Raw genomic sequence first — 24053 nt, forward strand, 5'->3', positions numbered from 1 at the left:
TCTTTACTTTGTCCAATTACCATAGCAATACCAAGGAACTTTAAATGAATAGGTGTCGCTATGGTAATTAGACAAAGAATTCACAAGAATGCAGCAATAATGATCATATTATTAAGATTTGAGACAATAAAAAGACTAAGTTTGTTCATTCTGTATAATCATGTAGCCTACCCACTATAAAGACACATTTGTAATTTTTCTCACATTCAATGTTTGACAGATAAAAATGTCCAGTTTGTGGAAACTCAAACAAACCACTCCACTGGCACCAGAAAAAAGCTCTGGAACGCCCCTGGATTTTGTGCAATGCATTGGTAAAGCACTGCTAGAGCCCAGGTCAGAAGTAGCCAGACACAACAACACAGCGAGACAGGCTCCAAATCAAGTGAGAAGAAAACAGGTAGGGGGGTCATGATGCCAGAGGCACTAATGTGCAAATCATCAGACATTTAACTATTTCAAAACTACAGCCATGTCTCTTCCTCTGATATTATTTTGTTATGCAGATAAGATATACTATCAGAAGCAGGTCAGCATGCTTCAAGTCATCCTCAAAGCATGAGAACACATCAATGCTTTCCATTGATCCACGGTAGGCTAGCAACATTGTACATTCTATTAGAGACTAACATTAATCACACCAGATGAAAAGATAGTAATGCTAGAGATGTACATTTGAGAAGGCCTATGCAAGTCTGGCCAGACACATGACGTAGTGCGAGATAGTAACTGGAACTGATACTATCACCTTTCCAGTTGTAACACAGTTACATGGAGATGTGTGATGTCGGTTCTTTCCGATGAGTTCAGGGTTCTTTACGATGAGTTCTTAGTGTTCCATTGTAACAGGTCGGGGACAGTCAATGTGGACAAGTGGAGTCAAAGTGAGCTGTCTGAATGGGACATCAACAGGATCAGCAGTGGTGGTGGCAGGATTTTTTCCCCTGGGGTAGCTTGTTCACTGCATAGGGGTGGATTACATGCACACACGCGGTCACGTCCATGAGGTGAGGGAGAACGATGTCGACCTCGATCACCAAATATCTTCGACTCTACATATGTACTCAACGTGTCATTGAAAATCATGTCAGGGTTTGCAAGAAACCAACGGTTAACTCCCAAACAGCCCTCCATTACCAATTAGCTTGGGTTCAATATTTTACAGCTAGTAGCCTACTGTTATAGCTATAGGAAACAACATAACTATCTGCAAATCTTTAGCTACTAGCTAATATTTACAACTTTGCAAAAAGTCAAGTGCAACAATTTTGAAACAATAGGAATCGGGTCGTAAAACAGATCAATGGTCAGATACACACACATCCTGATTTAAACTAATTTAGCTAGCGATTTAAAATATCTGACTCTGGATCAGGGGATAGATACAAGCAAATTTTACATAGTTCAAAGACATATCAAATCAGCCGGATTTTTCAACCACTCAAATTCAAGAGATTCTGTCAGAGCCAATGTGTTATGTAGGCTGGACCCTGAGCAGTCAGAGCTCGTTTGTGAGAACAGGATTTTGAGAGACAGAAAAATGTACTCATTATATATATTGAAATTAAAACATTATTAATTTCTTTCTTGGGGGTGCTAGGCCTATTTTTGATGGCACTTCAGCACCGTCTTGCCCTGGCCCAAAGCCGCCACTGAGGATCAGGAATTCCCGAATGTCCAAGCCCTTTAGAATACCAAGCGCAGCATCACAGGTGAGTTGACTCTTGCTAACACAAACTCTTTCATGAGTATTGAGGGGAAAGAGGAAAAATAACATCAATGATGTGTCTCTTCCTTCAGAGTGCCAATGTCTCACGGGTAACCACTGCTAGGACCCAACACTTACATGATTTTAAGACCGACACACTGCAGGACAGCCGGAGTCAGCTCAGAGCTGATACCAGCCTAAAGAGCATTGATCTTATGCAGTACAGGAAATCAGTCCATGTGAGGAATGGTGGTTTGAAGCCTTTGAAACCTGTTGGCCCACAGAGACCAAGTATATTCCAGTGTACTGGCATAACTCCAGGTAAAGTGACATTGTTCCTGTTCTTTCATTTAAAACTGAGCATTCTTCAGACTTTCTACTGTAACCATTGATAAAACATTTAGTTGTTCAAGACTGTTTCACCTTTTGTTATGTGATGATAAATCACATTCCCTCCTTAGACCCTATGAAGAATGTGCAAGAGAAATACCACCAGGGTGACAACACGGCTCCTGTGTTCAGGCGCTTCTATGAGGTGATGCTTGAGGAGCCACAGAGGAGAAGTCGAAACAGGCGAAGGCAAGCACTGACATTTCCTTGACAACTCTGTCACAGTTTGTTTGGCTCACAGGATTAGCTAACTGGTAATATTCACTTTCCCTCAAACATGATATCATCGTTTCCCTCCTATAGATCTGCCCACACATCAGGAATGTTTGGAGGTCACATGGATGACGAACACCTAGAGACTGCTACATCAGGTTACTGCCTGGAGGTCCCTAGCTGGTCCCCAGACACCCTGCAGCTTCAGCTAGAGGGCCTGTGTCTGCAGGGGGAGTGGGGCCAGCTGGGTGGGGGTAAGAGGTATAGCTCACTACCTACAAGTCACCCAGTAAAAGAGACTTTCTTCAAGAGTGTGGTGTCAAATGACTCCCATAAGCACGCAGGGTGTGCGAGTGCCAGGAAAATAGAGGACACAAGTAAAGAGGACAGTTCGAAGGACACAGCAGACCCTTTCTTCATTAACAAGTGGGATCCAGGCCAGCTTAAAGTCACCTTCACACTTAAAGACTCAAATGAGCAGATGATAAAGAGCGTCCTCCAAAAGCCACCCTCTTCCTGAAACTCAGCAAGAATCGAGTCCATATTCTTCATAGTGGTCACTTGACATCAGAGGTGGAAAAAGTACCCAATTGTCATACTTGAGTAAAAGTAAAGATACCGTAATCAAAAGTGACTTAAGTAAAAGTGAACTTCACCCAGTGAAATACTACTTGAGTAAAAGTCTAAAAGTATTGGTTTTAAATATACTTAAGTATCAAAAGTAAAAATGATTTCAAATTCCTTATATTAAGCCATACAGACAGCACCATTTTTTACATTTACGGACAGCCAGGGGCACACTCCAGACATAATTTATAAATTGACCATGTGTGTTTAGTGAGTCCGCCAGATCATAGACAGTAGAGATGACCAGGGGTGTTCTCTTGATAAAGAGCGTGAATTGGACCCTTTTCCTGTCCTGCTAAGCACTCAAAATGTAACGTGTACTGTTGGGTGTCAGGGAAAATGTATGGAGGAAAATGTACATCATTTTCTTTAGGAATGTAGTGAAGTAAAAGTTGTCAAAAATATAAATAGTAAAGTACAGAAAAAAATACTTAAGTAGTACTTAAAAGTAGTGTTAGTAAAAATACTTTAACTTTACACTGCTGCTTTACATTGTGAGGTCTGAGAAGAAATTAAAAGGTCTGGCTGCTATAGTTTCAACATACTGTTTGTCTGATATTTTAACTCCTGTATGAGTCATTGCTGCCCTTGACAACTTCCATTTTTTATACTATTTTTGGACTTCAAGAGACACTATAAGGTCAAAAGTATATGGACACCTGCTCGTCGAACATCTCATTCCAAATTCATGGGCATTAATATGGAATTGGTCCGCCCTTTGCTGCTATAACCATACTCCACTCTTCTGTGAAGGCTTTCCACTAGATGTTGGAACATTGCTGCAGGGACTTGCTTCCATTCAGTCACAAGAGCATTAGTGAGGTCGGGCACTGATTGTCATGCTGGGGACTGAAATGTGACTGTGAAGGAACACAAACATAGGCACAGACACAGGCATACAAACACATGATAACATACGCTCTATAAACACAAGTACACATGGATTTTGTGTTGTATATATGTGGTAGTGGAGTATGGGCCTGAGGGCACACAGTGTGTTGTGAATTCTGTAATGAATGTATTGTAATGTTTTTAAAATTGTATAACTGCCTTCATTTTGCCGGACCCCAGGAAAAAAGTCACTGCTGCCTTTGCAGCAGCTAATGGGAATCCATAATAAATACAAATGCTGAAACAGGAAAGGCCTTCCCCAAACTGTTGCCACAAAGTTGGAAGCACAGAATGGTCTAAAATGTTATTGTATGCTGTAGCGTTAAGATTTCCCTTCACTGGAACTAAGGGGCCTAGCCCGAACCAGCCCCAGACCATTATTCCTCCACCACCAAACTTTACAGTTGGCACTATGCATTCGTGCCGGTAGCGCTCTCCTTGCATCTACCAAACCCAGATTTGTCCGTAGGACTGCAAGATCGTGAAGTGATTCATCACTCCAGAGAACACGATTCCACTGCTCCAGAGTCCAATAGCAGCGAGTTTTACACCACTCCAGCCAACGCTTGGCATTGAGCATGGTGATCTTAGGCTTGTGTGAGTCTGCTTGGCCATGGAAACCCATTTCATGAAGCTCCCGACGAACAGTTCTTGTGCTGACGTTGCTTCCAGAGGCAGTTTGGAACTCGGTAGTGAGTGTTGCAACAGAGGGCAGACGTTTTTTTAAGCGCATCAGCACTCAGCGGTACCGTTCTGTGAGCTTATGTGGCCTACCACTTCGTGGCTGAGCTGTTGTTGCTCCTAGACGTTTCCACTTCACAATAACAGCACTTACAGTTGACCGGGGCAGCTCTAGCGGGGCAGAAATTTGATGAACTGACTTGTTGGAAAGGTGGCATCCAATGACGGTGCCACACTGAAAGTCACTGAGCTCTTTAGTAAGGCCATTCTACTGCCGATGTTTGTCTATGGAGATTGTAGGGGTGTCCACATACTCGTGTGTATATATAGTATAAACTTTTTTTAACCATTTCTAAATAAATGTATTTAAAGCATGCGTCACCACTGACAGTAGATACACACACATTGACATTCAGTCTTTATAGATCCAGTACATAAGAAAATATACTTTCAACAATAATTAAGCAAGACTACGTATTTATAAAATTAAAAGTAATAATTCACACTGAAAAACATTGGCAACTGAGTTACATTTTTAAAGCTGGAAGACTGCTTCAAATACGACATCTTAATAAAAACAAGTATTAGGAAACAAACTAAACCTTCACCATAGTACCTATAGAGGAAATTACATTTAGTAATTTTTCATCTGGTTTCATGAGCCAACCTAAATTCAACATGTAATATCAGCATCCTTTTTTCAGACTAATTGGTTCCCTTCTTTTGCTGCTCCCTACCACCTCCTCTCTCAGATGGATGTTGTTGGAGTGGAAGCTGTAGTGGGCACTTTAACAGGATGGAGCCCCAGGTCCAGGGAGGGGGCTTCGTCTGGCTGGGGAGGACTCTTCTTTTGGGCCTCCAGTTTCTCTGTCAGCTTGGTGAATAGCTCCTTTACCTGGTCATTGCTCTGTGGACACCAGACAAGCACAGAGAATGAAGAATATGGAAATACAGTAGTTATGCCATAGGGCCAGGAGCTTTCCCATGGCCCTGACTATGGGACGTGACTATGTGACCTGAGTAGGAAAAACTCTGTTATAAGCCACATGTAATTGTCAGAACAGTAAAACGTAAGGTTACTTGATGTAACCCCAGCTCTATGATATTATGAGTGAGGAGTCTCACAATGGGTATCGCCTGGGGGTGGAGCCAATCTAGGAAGATCCAAATATAAGTGGCTGTAATACGGTCTCATCTCACTTCTAAGTACAGTTGCAGTCGGAAGTCTATATACACCTTAGCCAAATACATTTAAAAACTGTTTTTCACAATTCCTGACATTTAATCCCAGTAAAAATTCCCTGTTTTAGGTCAGTTAGGATCACCACTTTAGTTTAAGAATGTGAAATGTCAGAATAATAGTAGAGAGAATGATTTATTTCAGCTTTTATTTCTTTCATCACATTCCCAGTGGGTCAGAAGTTTACATACACTCAATTCGTATTTGGTAGCATTGCCTTTAAATGGTTTAACTTGGGTCAAATGTTTTGGGTAGGCTTCCACAAGCTTCCCACAATAAGTTGGGTGAATTTTGGCCCATTCCTCCTGACAGAGCTGGTGTAACCGAGTCAGGTTTGTAGGCCTCCTTGCTCGCACATGTTTTTTCAGTTCTGCCCTCAAATTTTCTATGGGATTGAGGTCAGGGAGTTGTGATGGCCACTCCAATACCTTGACTTTGTTGTCCTTAAGCCATTTTGCCACAAGTTTGGCAATATGCTTGGTGTCATTGTTCATTTGGAAGACCCATTTGCGACCAAGCTTTAACTTCCTGACTGATGTCTTGAGATGTGGCTTCAATACATCCACATAATTTTATTTTCCTCATGATGCCATCCATTTTGTGAAGTGCACCAGTCCCTCCTGCAGCAAAGCACCCCCACAACATGATGCTGCCACCCCCGTGCTTCACGGTTGGGAGGGTGTTCTTCGACTTGCAAGCCTCCCCCTTTTTCCTCCAAACATAACAATTGTCATTATGGCCAAACAGTTCTATTTTTGTTTCATCAGACCAGAGGACATTTCTCCAAAAAGTGAGATCTTTTCCCCCATGTGCAGTTGCAAACTGCAGTCTGGCTTTTTTTAATGGTGGTTTTGGAGCAGTGGCTTCTTTCTTCCTTGCTGAGTGGCCTTTCAGGTAATGTCGATATAGGACTCGTTTTACTGTGGATTTAGATACTTTTGTACCCGTTTCCTCCAGCATCTTCACAAGGTCCTTTGCTGTTGTTCTGGGATTGATTTGCACTTTTCGCACCAAAGTACGTTCATCTCTAGGAGACAGAATGCGTCTCCGTCCTGAGCGGTATGACGGCTGCCTCCGTGGTCCCATGGTGTTTATACTTGCGCACTATTGTTTGTACAGATGAACGTGGTACCTTCAAGCGTTTGGAAATTGCTCCCAAGGATGAACCAGACTTGTGGGGGTCTACATTTTTTTTTGAGGTCTTGGCTGATTTCTTTTGATTTTCCCATGATGTCAAGCAAAGAGGCACTGAGTTTGAAGGTAGGCCTTGAAATACTTCCACAGGTACACCTCTAATTGACTCAAATGATGTCAATTAGCCTATCAGAAGCTTCTAAAACCATGACATCATTTTATGGAATTTTCCAAGCTGTTTAAAAGGCACAGTCAACTTAGTGTATGTAAACTTCTGACCCACTGGAATTGTGATACAGTGAATTAAAAGTGAAATAATCTGTCTAAACAATTGTTGGAAAAATTACTTGTGTCATGCACAAAGTAGATGTCCTACCCGACTAGACAAAACTATAGTTTGTTAACAAGTAATTTGTGGAGTTGTTGAAAACGAGTTTTAATGACTCCAACATGTGTATGTAAACTTCCGACTTCAAATGTACATGTGGTCTTCCTTACGCAGAGCGTGAGGGAAACACTGAGTCACCTCACTCATAATATCATAGTCCCTGGGTTACGTCAAGTAACCTTATGTAGGTAGGCCGTCATTGTAAGTAAGAATTTGTTCTTAACTGACTTGCCTAGTTAAATAAAATTAAAATGTAGAGAACTCCAGTAGAGCTCCTAATATCTCCAAAGCCAAGTCTTGACAGGATCAACCCTCAGAAGTCCCGACAGTAAGCACCGTATGCTCTAATGAGGGCACAGTGATGTCCAGTTGGTATGGGGGGTAGCCCTGCATTACAGATCTCTTGAACAGAGATGCTTTGAACAATGCCCACGACGCAGCCATATCTCTGTTGGAGTGAGCACTCAGGCCCTTCGGAGGTTGTAAACCCTTGCTGTTATATGCCAGTAAAATAGCCTCCATCATCCGATGGGATAAACACTTGCGAGAAATTGGTCCCAAGAAACAAAGAGCAGATCGCTCTTTCATAGGGCTCTCGTCCGGGCATTTAGATATGCAATGGACGTACTGGACACAAGCAGTGGAGACGCTCATCCTCCATGGAGGACAAGGCCGGTGGGTGAAAGGCCAACAGCTGTAAAGTGAGGCGACTAGAAGCACAACTTACTTCAGGCAAAGTAACTAACCTTGGATGACCCCAGGGCAAAGCTCAGGCACTAGTGGTGGACTGACAGAGCGCGCAATTCCCCCACCTGTTTTGCGGATATAATAGCTAAAAGTAAAGCAGTTTTAAACGAGATAAATCAAATTTCCATGCTTTCCAGCGGCACGAACGGCTGCTGTGAAATGGCCTCAAGCACAGCAGAAGGGTCCCAGGATGAGACTAGCCGTTTGGGTACTGGGCACCCTTTTAAAATGATGGACGAGGTGGTACTTCCCCACTGTACCATTGTCGAAGCCTATGTTGCAGGCCAAGTACACCTTTGCAGTGTAAAAGGCTTGTCCTTGTCCAAAAGGTCCTGCAGGAGGCAGAGTAACTCTGGAACTGAGCAAAGAAAGGGAAGGATCTGTTTCTGATCACACCGTCTATCAAACACACCACACTTCTTGTTGTGTAGTATGAGTGTAGACGGGGCTGTAATGCTCTGAAGTCTCCACGACTTTCAGCAGCAGGTCTGTCGCATTAAGATTCATCCTCTCATGGGCCAGGACCAAAGAGCCCCAATGTTCGGATTGCGATGGAAAATCATTCTGTTCACTTGGGTCAGCAGATTGCGTACCGGTAGTTGCCAGGGCTGGTCGAATAGGAGTGACAGATCTGCTAAGCATAGCCTTCCTGGCCAGAAAGGGGCTATCAGGATGAGACCACTGCTGTTCTGACTCTGGAGAGAATCAGACAGAGGGGGGAAATGCGTAAAGCTGTACTCTTGGCCATGGGTGTGCCAGCGCGTCTACCCTTAGTAGCGCATCATTGCTTGTCATTGAAAAGAACAGCAGGTTCTTCACAGTAGGTATGGTGTTCTTTGGTTTTTGGTTTCATCTGACCATATGACATTCTCCCAATCTTCTTCTGGATCATCCAAATGCTCTCTAGCAAACTTCAGACGGGCCTGGACATGTACTGGCTTAAGCAGGGGGACACGTCTGGCACTGCAGGATTTGAGTCCCTGGCGGCGTAGTGTGTTACTGATGGTAGGCTTTGTTACTTTGGTCCCAGCTCTCTGCAGGTCATTCACTAGGTCCCCCCGTGTGGTTCTGGGTTCTGGGATTTTTGCTCACTGTTCTTGTGATCATTTTGACCCCACGGGGTGAGATCTTGCGTGGAGCCCCAGATCGAGGGAGATTATCAGTGGTCTTGTATGTCTTCCATTTCCTAATAATTGCTCCCACAGTTGATTTCTTCAAACCAAGCTGCTTACCTATTGCAGATTCAGTCTTCCCAGCCTGGTGCAGGTCTACAATTTTGTTTCTGGTGTCCTTTGACAGCTCTTTGGTCTTGGCCATAGTAGAGTTTGGAGTGTGACTGTTTGAGGTTGTGGACAAGTGTCTTTTATACTGATAACAAGTTCAAACAGGTGCCATTAATACAGGTAACGAGTGGAGGACAGAGGAGCCTCTTAAAGAAGAAGTTACAGGTCTGTGAGAGCCAGAAATCTTGCTTGTTTGTAGGTGACCAAATACTTATTTTCCACCATAATTTGCAAATAAATTCATAAAAAATCCTACAATGTGATTTTCTGGATTTTTTCCCCTCATTTTGTCTGTCATAGTTGAAGTGTACCTATGACGAAAATTACAGGCCTCTCTCATCTTTTTAAGTGGGAGAACTTGCACAATTGGTGGCTGACTAAATACTTTTTTGCCCCACTGTATATACATTTGTTGTAATGACAACTACAACAATGCTGAATGAACAATGAACACTTATTTTAACTTAATATAATACATAGATTTTTATTTATTTAGTCTCAAATAAATAATGAAACATGTTAAATTTGGTTTAAATAATGCAAAAACAGTGTTGGAGAAAGAAAGTAAAAGTGCAATATGTGCCATGTAAAAAAGCTCACGTTTAAGTTCCTTGCTCAAAACATGAGAACAAATGAAAGCTGGTGGTTCAATATTCCCAGTTCTTCAATATTCCCAGTTAATAAGTTTTAGGTTGTAGTTATTATAGGAATTATGACGCGTCGACTATTTCTCTCCATACCATTCGTATTTCATATACCTTTGACTATTGGATGTTCTTATAGGCATTTTAGTATTGCCAGCCTAATCTTAGGAGTTGATAGGCTTGAAGTCATAAACAGCGCTGTGCTTCAAGCATTGCTAAGAGCTTCTCGCAAACGCGGTAAAGTGCTGTTTGAATGAATGCTGCCTACCACCGCTCAGTCAGACTGTTCTATCAAATATGAAATCATAGACTTAATTATAATAAACACAGAAATAAGAGCCTTAGGTCAATAATATGGTTAAATTCGGAAACTATAATTTTGAAAACAAAATGTTCATTCTTTCAGTGAAATACGTAACCATTCCGGTTCGGGTGGCAACCCTAAGTCTAAATATTGCTGTTACATTGCACAACCTTCAATGTTATAATTATGTAAAATTCTGGCAAATTAGTTCACAGTTCGCAAAGAGCCAGGCGGCCCAAACTGTTGCATATACCCTGACTCTGCTTGTACTGAACGCAAGAGAAGTGACACAATTTCCCTAGTTAATATTGCCTGCTAACATGAATTTCGTTTAAGTAAATATGCAGGTTTAAAAAATATACTTCTGTGTATTTGTTTTAAGAAAGGCATTGATGTTTATGGTTAGATACATTTGTGCAATGATTGTGCTTTTTTCGCGAATGCGCTTTTGTTAAACCATCACCCGTTTGGCGAAGTTGAAATAGGCTGTGATTCGATGATAAATTAACATGCACTGCATTGATTATATGCAAAGCAGGACAAGCTAGTTAACCTAGTAATATCATCAACCATGTGTAGTTAACTTGTGATTATGTGAAGATTGATTGTTTTTTTATAAGATAAGTTTAATGCTAGCTAGCAACTTACCTTCGCTCCTTGCAGCCACAAGGTTCTTTTCCACGCTTGTGGAAATAGGCATCCTGCAAATCAACTATAATGAACCAATAGCCTTGATGAATGAAGAGAGACCACACGTTTCGCCTAACATTATAGAACGTGAACTTTCTCAGATAGCTGATGAGGACCCGTAGGTCCAATATGGGGTGCTGCCCTACCCTTCTTGGGAACCAGGAAGTAACGAGAGTAGAAACTGCTCTGTGCTTCTGCTACTACTCTGATCTTCCTTATGCTCAACAGAGAGGACATCTCCTGCTCTAGTATTTGTCCCCAGTCACTACAGAAACCAACATTCTGTTCTAAGTTTGGCGGTTCTCTGGTGAACTGAAGTCGGTAGCCTCTCGTAACCATGGATAGAACCCAGGGATGGAAGTGTAGCAAGTGGGTCACTGCCGTAGCACCCTGTGGTCCTCTTTTGGTTATATGTTCTGTGCTCCTGGCGAAATGCTTTGGTGCAACAGTGGTATTTTTATTTGAAAAGGCAAATGCACACGAACGGGGACAGTGCTTTGTGGCAACTGAAATCTTGTCTTCTGGCCTCTGACTCAACCAACAAGGGTGTTGAGGGGAACACTACGGTATGGAGGACACTCCGGGGGAGAGTGGTCTGCTCCATCTTTCCTGTGCTTTGATATAAAAACGATGGGCCGCTGCACTGGGGAACGCGCTCTGGTGGAGCAGACGTGCCACTCCTGCAGTCTTCAGACCGGGAGGGGGCAGGGCCGAACATCGTGTGAACCATGCACTGCTCCCCTCTGCTGCTGGGGAGGGACCCCTAGGACCGTCTTCCCCTCTTTCCTCCAGGGGAATCGTTAGGGCGGGACATTGAAACATCTACAGCGAATGACCGCTCAGTCTCCTGTAGCTCTCCTTGACAGGCCATCAGTGAGCGGTAACGTACAGTGCCCTAACAGATCATGCTGCGGACAGATATACCATCTGGAGGATGCTAAGCAGGCGAAGGCTAGCCGTGAGCCTCGACACTGAGAAGTAGATTTTGTTGTGAGCTCAATCCTCTCGACGAGAAGCTACTGTCCTATGCTTGGCCGCGGAGTCCTTCATTGTCCACCTGTGAACAGGTTAGCAGGAAAGCAGAGGTTCAAGTCGCGGCAGAGTCCTTCATTGTCCACCTGTGAACAGGTTAGCAGGAAAACAGAGGTCCAAGTCGATCGTTAGGAGAGTCGTAGAGGATCTACATCAAATCCGTGAGGAAGACAAAAGAAGTGAGATGAGAGCGCATTACGGCCACATATATGGGAAGTGGAGTGTCTACAACAATCATGTTGTGTGATTGGATCTTCCTAGACTGGCTCCACCCCCAAACACCCACCACCTAGTGTGAGCGACAGACAATTTTTTTTTACATAACCCCAATCATTGATCTTATGTGGTTAATATTACGTTTTCATGGGAAGAAAATGCATGATTACACCATTAGTTATTCAGGTGTTTCAATTAAAGATGAATGAAAGGTTTTGTATAATTTACGCCAGTAATTTTGAAAGCAGCGCTCATGAGCCAAAACGGATCTCTGAAAATTGTGCGGAATTGTTTACATCATCATTCATTTAGTATGATATTGTGCAAATAAAACATGTAATAATCCTGCAATCCCGAATTGCAATTTGTGCAATGTGTTACGAATTTGTAAGTGCTCAAGATCCTGTTCAATCTCCTTTGGAACCTTTCATGCAATATGGCAGTTTGCCCACCTGTTTTGAGGGTTCCAGGGTTTTCACTAAGGTCTCCACACAAGATGGCAGCACTTTCTGGTGAAGGTGAAGCAACAGGCGTAGGTTGTGTCTGTGAACATTTTCTTTACTGGAATACACATAAAAATATGTCAGGGAGTAATGGCTTATGTGAGATAAAGGTAAAATATATGACCATTAGTACAGGAAGTATAGTACTCTACCTCAATTTCACACATTTCATAAATGTTTAGTAACATTTCCATTAATTTCAAATGAAATACTTGCAGTAATCTCCTGTATGTCCCAGGAAAAGACAGACCTGGAGAAAGAGGTGAGGAGGAAGCCATCAAACACAGCAGAGCAGAACTCTTCAGTCCCAAACTCATCAGAAAGCAAGGTGAGGTGTGCTGTCAGGAGGTGCAGGAAGATGTCTCCAAAGGCCATGTCATTGTAGGTCTCCACTGCAGTTATATGATAGAGACAAAACAATGGTGAGAGCCAGGTTAACAACAATTTACTAACAGTATTTATTTATTTATTTCTATTAACCTGTGACAAAACAAGTGCAGAACCTACCCAATGCGGGAAGTAACCTTTGTAAGGCATTCTTGTTCCTCTGCTTGGCAATGTGGAGTGCGTAGTACAGACCCATCTCACAAGCCACCCTGTTCTCCTGCAGGTACCTAGGGCAGGGGAAAACTTACTTTAATCAAAGAGGGTCCTCATTCAGACCTGGGTTCAAATACATGTGTATTTAAACATGTTATTTAAATACTTATTTTCTGTGTATTTGAGTATTTTCAAATTATGTATTGAAGTATTTTCAAAAATAATTATATAAATAGCCTACTATTTGAAAGTATTTTAAATACTTATTTCAAATACTATTTTTAAATACCTGAGTTAAATGCATGGGAGTTTATTTGAGTCAGTGTATTTGAGTATTTTCCAAAACCTTCCAAGTACATTTCCTAATACATTCCAACATTGAACTACTTGTCTTTACTTAGTTCCAAATATCTTTGAAAGTAATTTAAATGCCCTACATAGTATTTGAACCCAGGTCTGTCCTCATTAAACATATAGCAGTTTCATGTACACTGTAAATAACACTTATCATTTCAATGTATATTTTAGAATATCAATACTACTTGTTCTACATTTTTTACATGATAATGTTCTTAATGTCAACACACATATACAAAATTGAATTACAGACATGCCAAGTCTACCAGAGTAACAGTATGTCCCTTCCCCAGTGTGACATCCCATCCCAGTAATTACTTGTTGAAGTTATCAGGCAGGGCTGTGGGGTAGGAGAGGGAGGTCTTCTCCTCACTAGGGAGTTTCTGCTCTACAGTGAAGGTGTAGTCGTCCACAAGTACAGACAACATGGCTGGGAGAAAACGGGTCACAACTTCCAGTTCCTGAGAGGGAAAGAATCAAATAAGTCTCTGCCCTGGCTGGTTATGTCACATCTACGCCATCTAGCTGTAGTTCATTGTATTATTTTATATATATTTTGTTTTACCCCTTTTTCTCCCCAATTTTGTGGTATCCAATTGGTAGTTACAGTTGTCTCATCGCGGCAACTCCCGTACAGACTTGGGAGAGGTGAATGTCGAGAGCCGTGCGTCCTCCGAAACACAACCCAACCAAGCCGCACTGCTTCTTGACACAATACCCATTTAACCCGGAAGCCAGCCGCACCAATGTGTCGGAGGAAACACCGTACACCTGGCGACCGTGTCAGCGTGCACTACGCCCGGCCCGCCACAGGAGTCACTAGTTCGCGATGGGACAAGGACATCCCTGCCGTCCAAACCCTCCCCTAACCAGGACGACGCTGGGCCAATTGTGCGCCGCCCCATTGGTCTCCCGGTCGCGGCCCGGCTGCGACAGAGCCTGGACTCGAATCTCTAGTGGCACAGCTAGCACTGCCTTAGACCACTGCACCACTCGGGAGGACCTAGCTGTAGTTCATTGTAAAGAGGTTGTTTTCCTGCTCTGCGCATCAAACTATTGTTGCTGTGCAGCTCATAAGTAATGTAATACAGACAGCTAAACTCACTGAACAAAAATAAGTGATTATAAAATAATACTCATGGAAAGAAGTGACTGCATACCAATCGAGGCTCTTTAAAGACCTGGCTGTCAATCATATCCCAAGCACCTTGTCCAAGAGACAGCATTCTGAGTAACAGCATCAGGTCTGGACTGTCCTGTTCATTTACACAGAAACATCTCTTTAGTAGTGGCAATAGGTCTCCACATAGCATCGACAGAATATGGAAATGGACACAAAAACATATAAGGCCACGAATGACAACATTGAATGTCTTACTCTGGGTAGAGCATCCTGGCTTAGCAATTCTTGCAGGTTTCGGACCGTACTCAAAACCAGGGTGTTACTGGCAAATGGGTCACACAGTATCATGGACAGGTCCCTGGAAAGCAAGAAGACCCTTAACATTTTTGTCACATCTTTTTATTAATCCTAAAATGGTGCAATAAGACATGTTCAATCACATTTCCTCCATTCTTCTTCTCTCACCCAAGTACTTCCTCCTGTCCTTTCTTCACTCCATCCAGAAAACCTTGCAACTCCCGGGCTCGCTTGGCATCCACAAACTTCTCACGGATACAGGCATCCAAGCACCAGGTGAACTGCCAAGATATAGACGTACAGCACTCTGCACAAGCATGCAGAACATTCGGCAACGTATTTGCATATATTTGAAATCAATACTATTCCTGTTTGCCTACAGAAGGCATGCTGTACACATGAGTTAGGGCATACCTTGTGGCAGGAGTCTACTGAGCAGATCTCACTGATGTCCAGGTCATGGAGGGACATGAGCAGCTCTGCACGCAGGGTGCAGTAGTGGACATTACGAGTACGCAGGAAAAGTGTTCGCAGAAACTGGAGCACCATGTCATATAGTTTCACATTCTTTCCAATCATCTGGGTCAGTTTCAAGACTACCTAAACAGAAAAAGGGTTAGTCTCAAGCACACCCAACTCTCTCTTGAATTTACAGACTAACAAATGGTTGACTGGGTAAAAAACTATGGACTCTTGTTATTAGGGCCGGGATGATACTTGTTAGTATGGTGGCAAGGAAACAAAACAATAAGCACATTTAACTTCTTTAGGAAAACAATCTTAAACAAACAGTTATGCTGTCATCCAGAGTCATATTTATTTTCCAAGCTATAGCATGCAATATTTTACGTACAGCAGGTTTTTAAAGAACCAAAGATTTTGGTCTGCCTTGTGTTATCATTTTTGCCATAAAAAGAATAGTGTGATACTGGTATCGTCACAGCCCTACTTGTTATAATGGGTTCATGGCCCTAATCATAACAAATGCTTATTGGAATGTGAACAGAATATTGTTCACATATTGTTCAATATAATATCTATTGGGAGTGAAAAAGTAATGAAAAGGTCCAGATGTACTGGGGTGGCTCACCTCTCCTTGGCGTCTTGCTTTGGGGGAGGGGCTGAAGAAGTTGTGCAGAATAGAGAGATCGCTGCTGAAAAGTGCTGCCTCCTTTGCCACGATATACTGCTTGAGCAGGGGCGAGACCTCATCTCCGAAGAGAGCCTGGTTTTCCTGCCAGATCTGCCTCTTCACCTCAACAGCACAGACCTTATACAGTTCCTTATCAGCCATCACAAGCTTCAGCTTTTTCTCTGGTACCTGTTCATAGGAAAATAAACACTCAATCAGAACATACATTTCAAACACTGAGCTGTGGTAGAGATCAAGGTACTTTGGAGAAAGAATCATGGAAAACAAGTCACGTCTTATGGCTAATGCGATTTGCAAAGAACTATAAATTGAAAAAGAAGTGCATTCACTTAAAGCTAGAATCATTAAAATTGGTGAAACTGCCACATCCGTTTGGGATATTAAAACAAAGAAGTTACTGCAAACAACAAACACTGTTTTTTCCCCCCGCCTCAGACATCATTGCACAGGAGATTGAACAGCAGAGTACGTACCTGTTTTTACCATGCTGCCGGAGGCTCCTCTCCTCTATTCCAACAACAAAACTATAACAAAGGAGCTGGGGCGAACAGTGGAGCTGTTTCCCCTAATGCAGATTGTATTTGAAGGTGGGAAAACCGAGACTTGCCTTTGGAAGATGCTTCAGCACCTGCATGACCACTGGCTGAATGGAAGGCATCTTCACCAGCGGAAAGCTCTTCTCCAGCAGCTCTTTAAGTTTACCATAACTGTAGAGGGAGCAGGAATACCCAGAAACTCAATGTCTAAAATACATGTACAATGGTTGATGATTTCTCTATGAAGACCTGCTGTTTACTAGCAAAGATGTCGCACCGGTCCTCATCCTTGCCCTCCGCGATAGTACGGACTCGCTCCATCAACTTGTCACGAAGCTCGTCAAAGACAGACTGGTGAAACTCCAACCGAGGAGTTCCGTGAAGGTCCAGGAAGGGAAGAGCTGACTGAAGAGTTGGTAACAAAATGCCATTTTCTGTCTGCAAAACAACACAGCCCAGACAGACCGATGAAGGTGAGATAATAATCAATGCACTGACATGGTGGTGTTACTCATTTGATAATCATTGCAGGGATAACTGTGTAATCTAATATTACTCATGGAGCCTGCTTATCAGGGTTGGGTGGGTTACTTTCTAAATGTAATCTGTTACAGTTACTATTCACCTGTCTAGAATTGTAATAACAGAATTTTTTGGATTACCCAAACTCCATACCAATCTAATTACTTTCAGATTACCTTTCCCTTAAGAGGCATTAGAAAAAGACAAAAGGATCCATGAGTCTACATAGTGGTCTCGGACTTGCTCAAATGGAACAAACTTAAAAAACATGTGCCTTTTTTCATGCTGAATTGAAAAACAATTCAGGTATTTTTTTCAAACATCCTTCCTGGATTTAAAAGTAATACAAGAAGTAATGATTACAATAATTTAGCTGGTAACATAAATTATTACAGTTTTTAAAAATGTGTAATCAGATTACATGTACTAGATGGTGAGCTGTAGCAAGCCATTTGCTTTAGTTTCGAGATGATCAATCTATGTCGAGAGAGGAGCTGGTTTTTACATAGTGTATATATTCCTTCTTAATACATTTCCATTTGTTGGCAATGTCAATTCTTGCACATTTTTTCTAAATTCTTACTTTCACGTTCACTAGCTGGACAGCCAAATGCCGCCGACTACTAAACTGTAAACCAATCAAAACTTGTTCACTATCCAGATACCATCTCTGCTGATCAAATCTGCCAATCACATTCTCTGTATCTAAGGTACTAAACACAGCTGGTAACAGCTCGAGAGAGAGTCTTTATTTATTTGTAATCTAACTATTTAGCTGTAAAATGATTCCCAACTTAAAATGCATTAACCTTAGTAATGTAGCTAGCTTGCTAGTTAGCAGGAGCAGATAGCTTTAATCACTAGCTAGCATGTCATTCCAGGACAAGGAGGGTTTTAGCTATCAATTTAATCCAAGTAATCATTTAAGACAAAAAAATGAATCTATACGGCAAGTAGTGTAAAGCGAATACAGTCATCAAGGCAGGGCCCACTAATTTCATTCATAATGACAAATAAGAAATGCCACATTATTCCTGTCGATAGCTAGAGTAAGATGATTGGAGAGCAACCTGCCTCAGACTGCTAGGATGTTCATTTTCTAGCTCACAAACTACATTCCTTTGTCGTGACCATTTATTTTACTCATATGTGGCCTGAGCACACAAATTATCCTTGATAGAAGGGAGAATCCTGAAGCATGCGTTGATGACAGTTCTACAGTCTCCATCAAAGGCCCGGGCTTTTGGCATAGATGGTAAAGCTCTCATTTCTGGACTGTAACATTGTAAGATTGTGCCCGCCACAGCACGTGACATATACAGTGCATTTGGAAATTATTCAGACCCCTTGACTTTACCCACATTTTGTTACGTTACAGCCTTATTCTAAAATTGATTAATTGTATTTTTTCCTCATCAATCTACACACAATACCCCATAATGACAAAGCAAAAATATAAGTATTAAGACCCTTTACTCAGTACTTTGTTGAAGCACCATTGGCATCGATTACAACCTTGAGTCTTCTTGGGTATGACGCTACAAGCTTGGCACACCTGTATTTGGGTAGTTTCTCACATTCTTCTCTGCAGATCCTCTCAAGCTCTGTCAGGTTGGATGGGGAGCGTTGCTGCACAGCTATTGTCAGGTCTCCCAGAAATGTAAGATCGGGTTCATGTCCAGGCTCTCGTTGGGCCACTCAAGGACATTCAGAGACTTGACCCGAAGCCATTACTGCATTGTCTTGGCTGTATGCGTAGGATCGTTGTCCTGTTGGAAGGTGAACCTTCACCTCAGTTTGAGGTCCTGAGCGCTCTGGAGCAGGTTTTCATCAAGGATCTCTATACTTCGCTCCGTTCATCTTTGCTTTGATCCTGACTAGTCTCCCAGTCCCTGCCGCTGAAAGACATCCTCACAGCATGATGCTGCCACCACCATAGGGATGGTGCCAGGTTTCCTCCAGACGTGACGCTTGGCCTTCAGGGCAAAGAGTTCCATCATGGCATCTTGTTTCTCATGGTCAGAGTATTTAGGTGTCTTTTGACAAACTCCAAGCGGGATGTCATGTGCCTTTTACTGTGGAGTGGCCACTCTACCATAAAGGCCTTATTGGTGGAGTCCTGCAGAGATGGTTGTCCTTCTGGAAGGTTCTCCAATCTCCACAGAGGAACTCTGGAGCTCTGTCAGTGACCATTGTTTTCTTGGTCACCCTCAGTTTGACCGGGTGTCCAGGTCTAGCAAGAGTCTTGGTGGTTCCAAACTTCTTCCATTTAATAATGACAGAGGCCACTGTGTTCTTGGGGACCTTCAAAGCTGCAGAAATGTTTTGGTACCCTTCCCCAGATCTGTGCTTTGACACAATCCCTTCTCGGAACTCTACAGACAATTCCTTCGACCTCATGGCTTGGTTTTTGCTCTGACATGCACTGTCAACTGTAGGACCTTATATAGATAGATGTATGCCTTTCCAAATCATGTTCAATCAATTGAATTTACCACAGGTGGACTCCAATCAAATTGTAGAAACATCTCAAGGATGATCAATGGAAACAGGATGCACCTGAGCTCAAATTCAACTCTCATAGCAAATGGTCTAAACATTTCAAAAATACTGTTTTTGCTTTGTCATTATGGGGTAGTGTATAGATTGCTGAGGATTTTATTTTAAATCCATTTCCACAAAGGCTGTAAAGAATATGGAAAAAGTCAAGGGGTCTGAGTAGTTTCCAAAGTATGGTAGGTTACACTATATTTAGATAATTCAAATACTGCCTGAGACACCTTTGCTATTTGTCTCTGTACTCAATAAATGGTAAAACACTATTGGGGATTGTGTTCGAATGCATATGCATGAAATGTACATTATGGAAACATGCCTCACACCCAGTCATAGTTACTAGAATAATACATAACTGTTAACAATAATTGTTAACAACCTTCTAAAAGTTTATGGTGCCAAAGTTACTAACCACTTAAATATACTCACATTCACTGAACATTTAGTATTTGGAACTCAAACAATTAACCAACTGCTTTTTCTATAATCCTACCGGCCCTTTATCATTCTCCATATCTTATATTCTAATGCATCCAACATTATGCATAACCACCATGGGATTGGGCAGCTGCTATTTGACAACTGATCTAGTTAGAAATCAAACTCTGGTTAGATTATTGCAGGGCACATTGTACAGCTGTTTTTAGAGAGGATTGTATTTCAAGGTATGCCATATGTGTAGGCTATGCCATATGTATTGGTTAATATGCATATGCAGCTGTCGTTTTTAAACCTTCATTCAAGCATACATGACACACGCATCTTTCCATCGACATGCTTTTATCTGGGTTTCTATGCAAATTATATGATTGAATGTTTCTTTAAGCCTGCAGCTAAACTCAGCAAAAAAAATGAACTTCCTCAATGTCAACTGCGTTTATTTTCAGCAAACTTAACGTGTAAATATTTGTATTAACATAACAAGATTCAACAACTGAGACATAAACTGAACAAGTTCCACAGACATATGACTAACAGAAATGGAATAATGTGTCCCTGAACAAAAGGGGGGTCAAAATCAAAAGTAACAGTCAGTATCTGGTGTGGCCACCAGCTGCATTAAGTACTGCAGTGCATCTCCTCCTCATGGACTGCACCTGATTTGCCTGTTCTTGCTGTGAGATGTTACCCCACTCTTCCACCAATGCACCTGCAAGTTCCCAGACATTTCTGGGGGGAATGGCCCTAGCCCTCACCCTCCAATCCAACAGTTCCCAGACGTGCTCAATGGGATTTAGATCTGGGCTCTTTGCTGGCCATGGCAGAACACTGACATTCCTGTTTTGCAGGAAATCACGCACAGAAGAGCAGTATGGCTGGTGGCATTGTCATGCTGGAGGGTCATGTCAGGATGGGCCTGCAGGAAGGGTACCACATGAGGGAGGAGGATGTCTTCCCTGTAACGCACAGCGTTGAGATTGCAGGCAATGACAACAAGCTCAGTCTGATGATGCTGTGACACACCGCCCCAGACCATGACGGACCTTCCACCTTCAAATCGATCCCGCTCCAGAGTACAGGCCTTGGTGTAAAGCTCATTCATTCGACGATAAACGTGAATCCGACCATCACCCCTGGTGAGACAAAACTGCGACTCGTCAGTGAAGAGCACTTTTTGCCAGTCCTGTCTGGTCCAGCGACGGTGGGTTTGTGCACATAGACGACATCGTTGCCGGTGATGTCTGGTAAGGACCTGCCTTACAACAGGCCTACAAGCCCTCAGTCCAGCCTCTCTCAGCCTATTGCAGACAGTCTGAGCACTGATGGAGGGATTGTGCGTTCCTGGTGTAACTCGGGCAGTTGTTGTTGCCATCCTGTACCAGTCCCGCAGGTGTGATGTTCGGATGTACCGATCCTGTGCAGGTGTTGTTACACGTGGTCTGCCACTGCGAGGCCGATCAGCTGTCTGTCCTGTAGCGCTGTCTTAGGCATCTCACAGTAGGCGTCTCACTGGCCACATCTGCAGTCCTTATGCCTCCTTGCAGCATGCCTAAGGCACATTCACACAGATGAGCAGGGACCCTGGGCATCTTTCTGTTCGTCAGTAGAAAGGCCTCTTTAGTGTCCTAAGTTTTCATAACTGTGACCTTAATTGCCTACCGTCTAAGCTATTAGTGTCTTAACGTCCGTTCCACAGGTGCATGTTCAATAATTGTTTATGGTTCATTGAACAAGCATGGGAAACAGTATTTAAACCCTTTACAATGAAGATCTGTGAAGTTATTTGGATTTTTACGAATTATCTTTGAAAGACAGGGTCCTGAAAAAGGGACGTTTATTTTTTTGCTGAGTTTAGTTACATGAAATGAGACAATCATGCCAAAACATTGAAATTAAATTGAATTCACTGACAGAGATAGCTAATGAAGCACTAGCTTCCTGAGCAGGTACATTGACAATATTAGCTGGCTAGGCTAGTCAACTGTAACATTGGCTAGCTTTCAATAAATTGGCTAAATGGTCAACGGAGTTACCTCTTCATATGATCAAGACCTATACGTTGTATCAAACAAAACCTTTGGAAATAACAGAAAACATAGCATCATTAATGCGCCTGACATATCTTCTTTAGTAGGACCATTGTTGTTCTAGTGAAGGAGGAGCAATACTTTTTGATGACATTATGAAGAATGAATCAAAACAGGCCTGGCTGCGCTTCAGGCTGTTGCACACACAGAGACAGAAACGGCATGGATACATGACACACAGCATAAAATAATGCACTGTTTACCAACTTATGGTAGCCAACACACTATAACCAATAGTGACAACAACAGTGTCACATCAAAGGTGACAGGCTCATGGTGCTGAAAGGACAGCAACCGTAATACCTTTGCACTCCATGGCTCTGAAGGAGAGACAATTTTGGTCAAACACAGACACTACTGATAGACAGGAGACAGCAGTCACAGACAGCAGGCCCCATGAAATCATACCAATACGAAAGCACAACCATTTCATGTGCAAAGTGAAATTAACAAACCAGCTATTTCTTCCCATTGCAAATATATTTTATAGCTTTCATCACACTAACCAGTGATTTAAAGTTTAAATGTAACAACGTTTCTCAGTCATTCTTTTCAAAGAGATAGCTAACAGCAAGTGAGCTGCAACAAAAAACAGTGCCACGAACCAGATGATGATAATTTGTAAACAAAGTTTGAAAGTTAATCTTGAAAAGGGTGATGCTAACAAATTAGCAAACATCTACCCTTAAAGTTGATAACAGCTGCTGCAGTCGCCATTTTCACACTACTACAACACCTGCTAGCTAACGTTACTAGCGTTAACATGGAAAAACTACTGCTTGCAACACTGATTCTTTTCTCTTGCTCTCCAAACCTCAGGTGCCTTATTTCTATTATAAACTGTTTACCAACGTAATTACAGCAGTACAAATAAAAGTTGTGTCACACCCGTGGTATACGGTCTGATATACCACAGATTTCAGGCAATCACAACATCCGCATTGAGCTAAAGGGTAGAGCGGCCGCTTTCAAGGAGCGGGACTAACGCGGAAGCTTCTAAGAAATCCCGCTATGCCCTCCGACGAATCATCAATCAGGCAAAGCATCAATACAGGACTAAGATCTAATCGTACTACACTGGCTCCGATGCTCGTCGGATGTGGCAGGGCTTGCAAACTATTACAGACTACAAAGGGAAGCACAGCAGTGAGCTGCCCAGTGACACAAGCCTACCAGACGAGCTAAATAACTTCTATGCTCACTTCGGTGCAAGCAACACTGAAGCATGCATGAGAGCATCAACTGTTCCGGACAACTGTGTGATCACACTCTCCGCAGCAGATGTGAGTAAAACCTTAAAACAGGTAAACATTCACAAGGCCGCAGGGCCATATGGATTACCAGAACGTGTACCGCGAGCATGCGCTGACCAACTGGCAAGTGTCTTCACTGAAATGATCAACCTCTCCCTGTCTGAGTCTGTAATACCAACATGTTTCAAGCAGACCATCATAGTCCCTGTGCCCAAGAACACTAAGGTAAGCTGCCTAAATGACTACCGACCCGTAGCACTCAGGTCCTCACCCATGAAGCGCTTTGAAAGGCTGGTCATGGCCGACATCAACACCATTATCCCAGAAACCCTAAACCCACTCCAATGTACATACTGCCCCAACAGATGATGCAAACTCTATTGCACTCCACACTAGAGGTCGACCGATTAATCGGAATGGCCGATTAATTAGGGCCGATTTCAAGTTCATAACAATCGGAAATCTGTATTTTTGGACACCGATTTGGCCGATTATTT

The 24053-nt window shown here is 42.6% G+C and overlaps 1 protein-coding gene across 1 annotated transcript in view; it reads right to left on the bottom strand.

Annotated features, from left to right (window-relative positions):
• Window positions 1-4996: 4996 nt before the first annotated feature.
• The window catches only part of LOC120053839 (negative elongation factor B-like), a 28029-nt gene continuing 8972 nt past the window's right edge, over window positions 4997-24053 (bottom strand). The window contains exons 2-13 of the mRNA XM_039001105.1: window positions 16975-17135; window positions 16769-16868; window positions 16099-16329; window positions 15423-15608; window positions 15177-15289; window positions 14967-15069; window positions 14749-14844; window positions 13907-14049; window positions 13199-13305; window positions 12942-13083; window positions 12641-12749; window positions 4997-5417 (exon numbers count right to left, since the gene is read on the bottom strand). Of these exons, the coding sequence (XP_038857033.1) occupies window positions 5259-5417; window positions 12641-12749; window positions 12942-13083; window positions 13199-13305; window positions 13907-14049; window positions 14749-14844; window positions 14967-15069; window positions 15177-15289; window positions 15423-15608; window positions 16099-16329; window positions 16769-16868; window positions 16975-17135 (1650 nt within the window). The 3' untranslated portion in view covers window positions 4997-5258. The remainder of the gene's footprint in view (window positions 5418-12640; window positions 12750-12941; window positions 13084-13198; window positions 13306-13906; window positions 14050-14748; window positions 14845-14966; window positions 15070-15176; window positions 15290-15422; window positions 15609-16098; window positions 16330-16768; window positions 16869-16974; window positions 17136-24053) is intronic.

Source organism: Salvelinus namaycush, chromosome 1, assembly GCF_016432855.1.
Source record: "Salvelinus namaycush isolate Seneca chromosome 1, SaNama_1.0, whole genome shotgun sequence".
NCBI classification, from domain to species: Eukaryota; Metazoa; Chordata; class Actinopteri; order Salmoniformes; family Salmonidae; genus Salvelinus; species Salvelinus namaycush.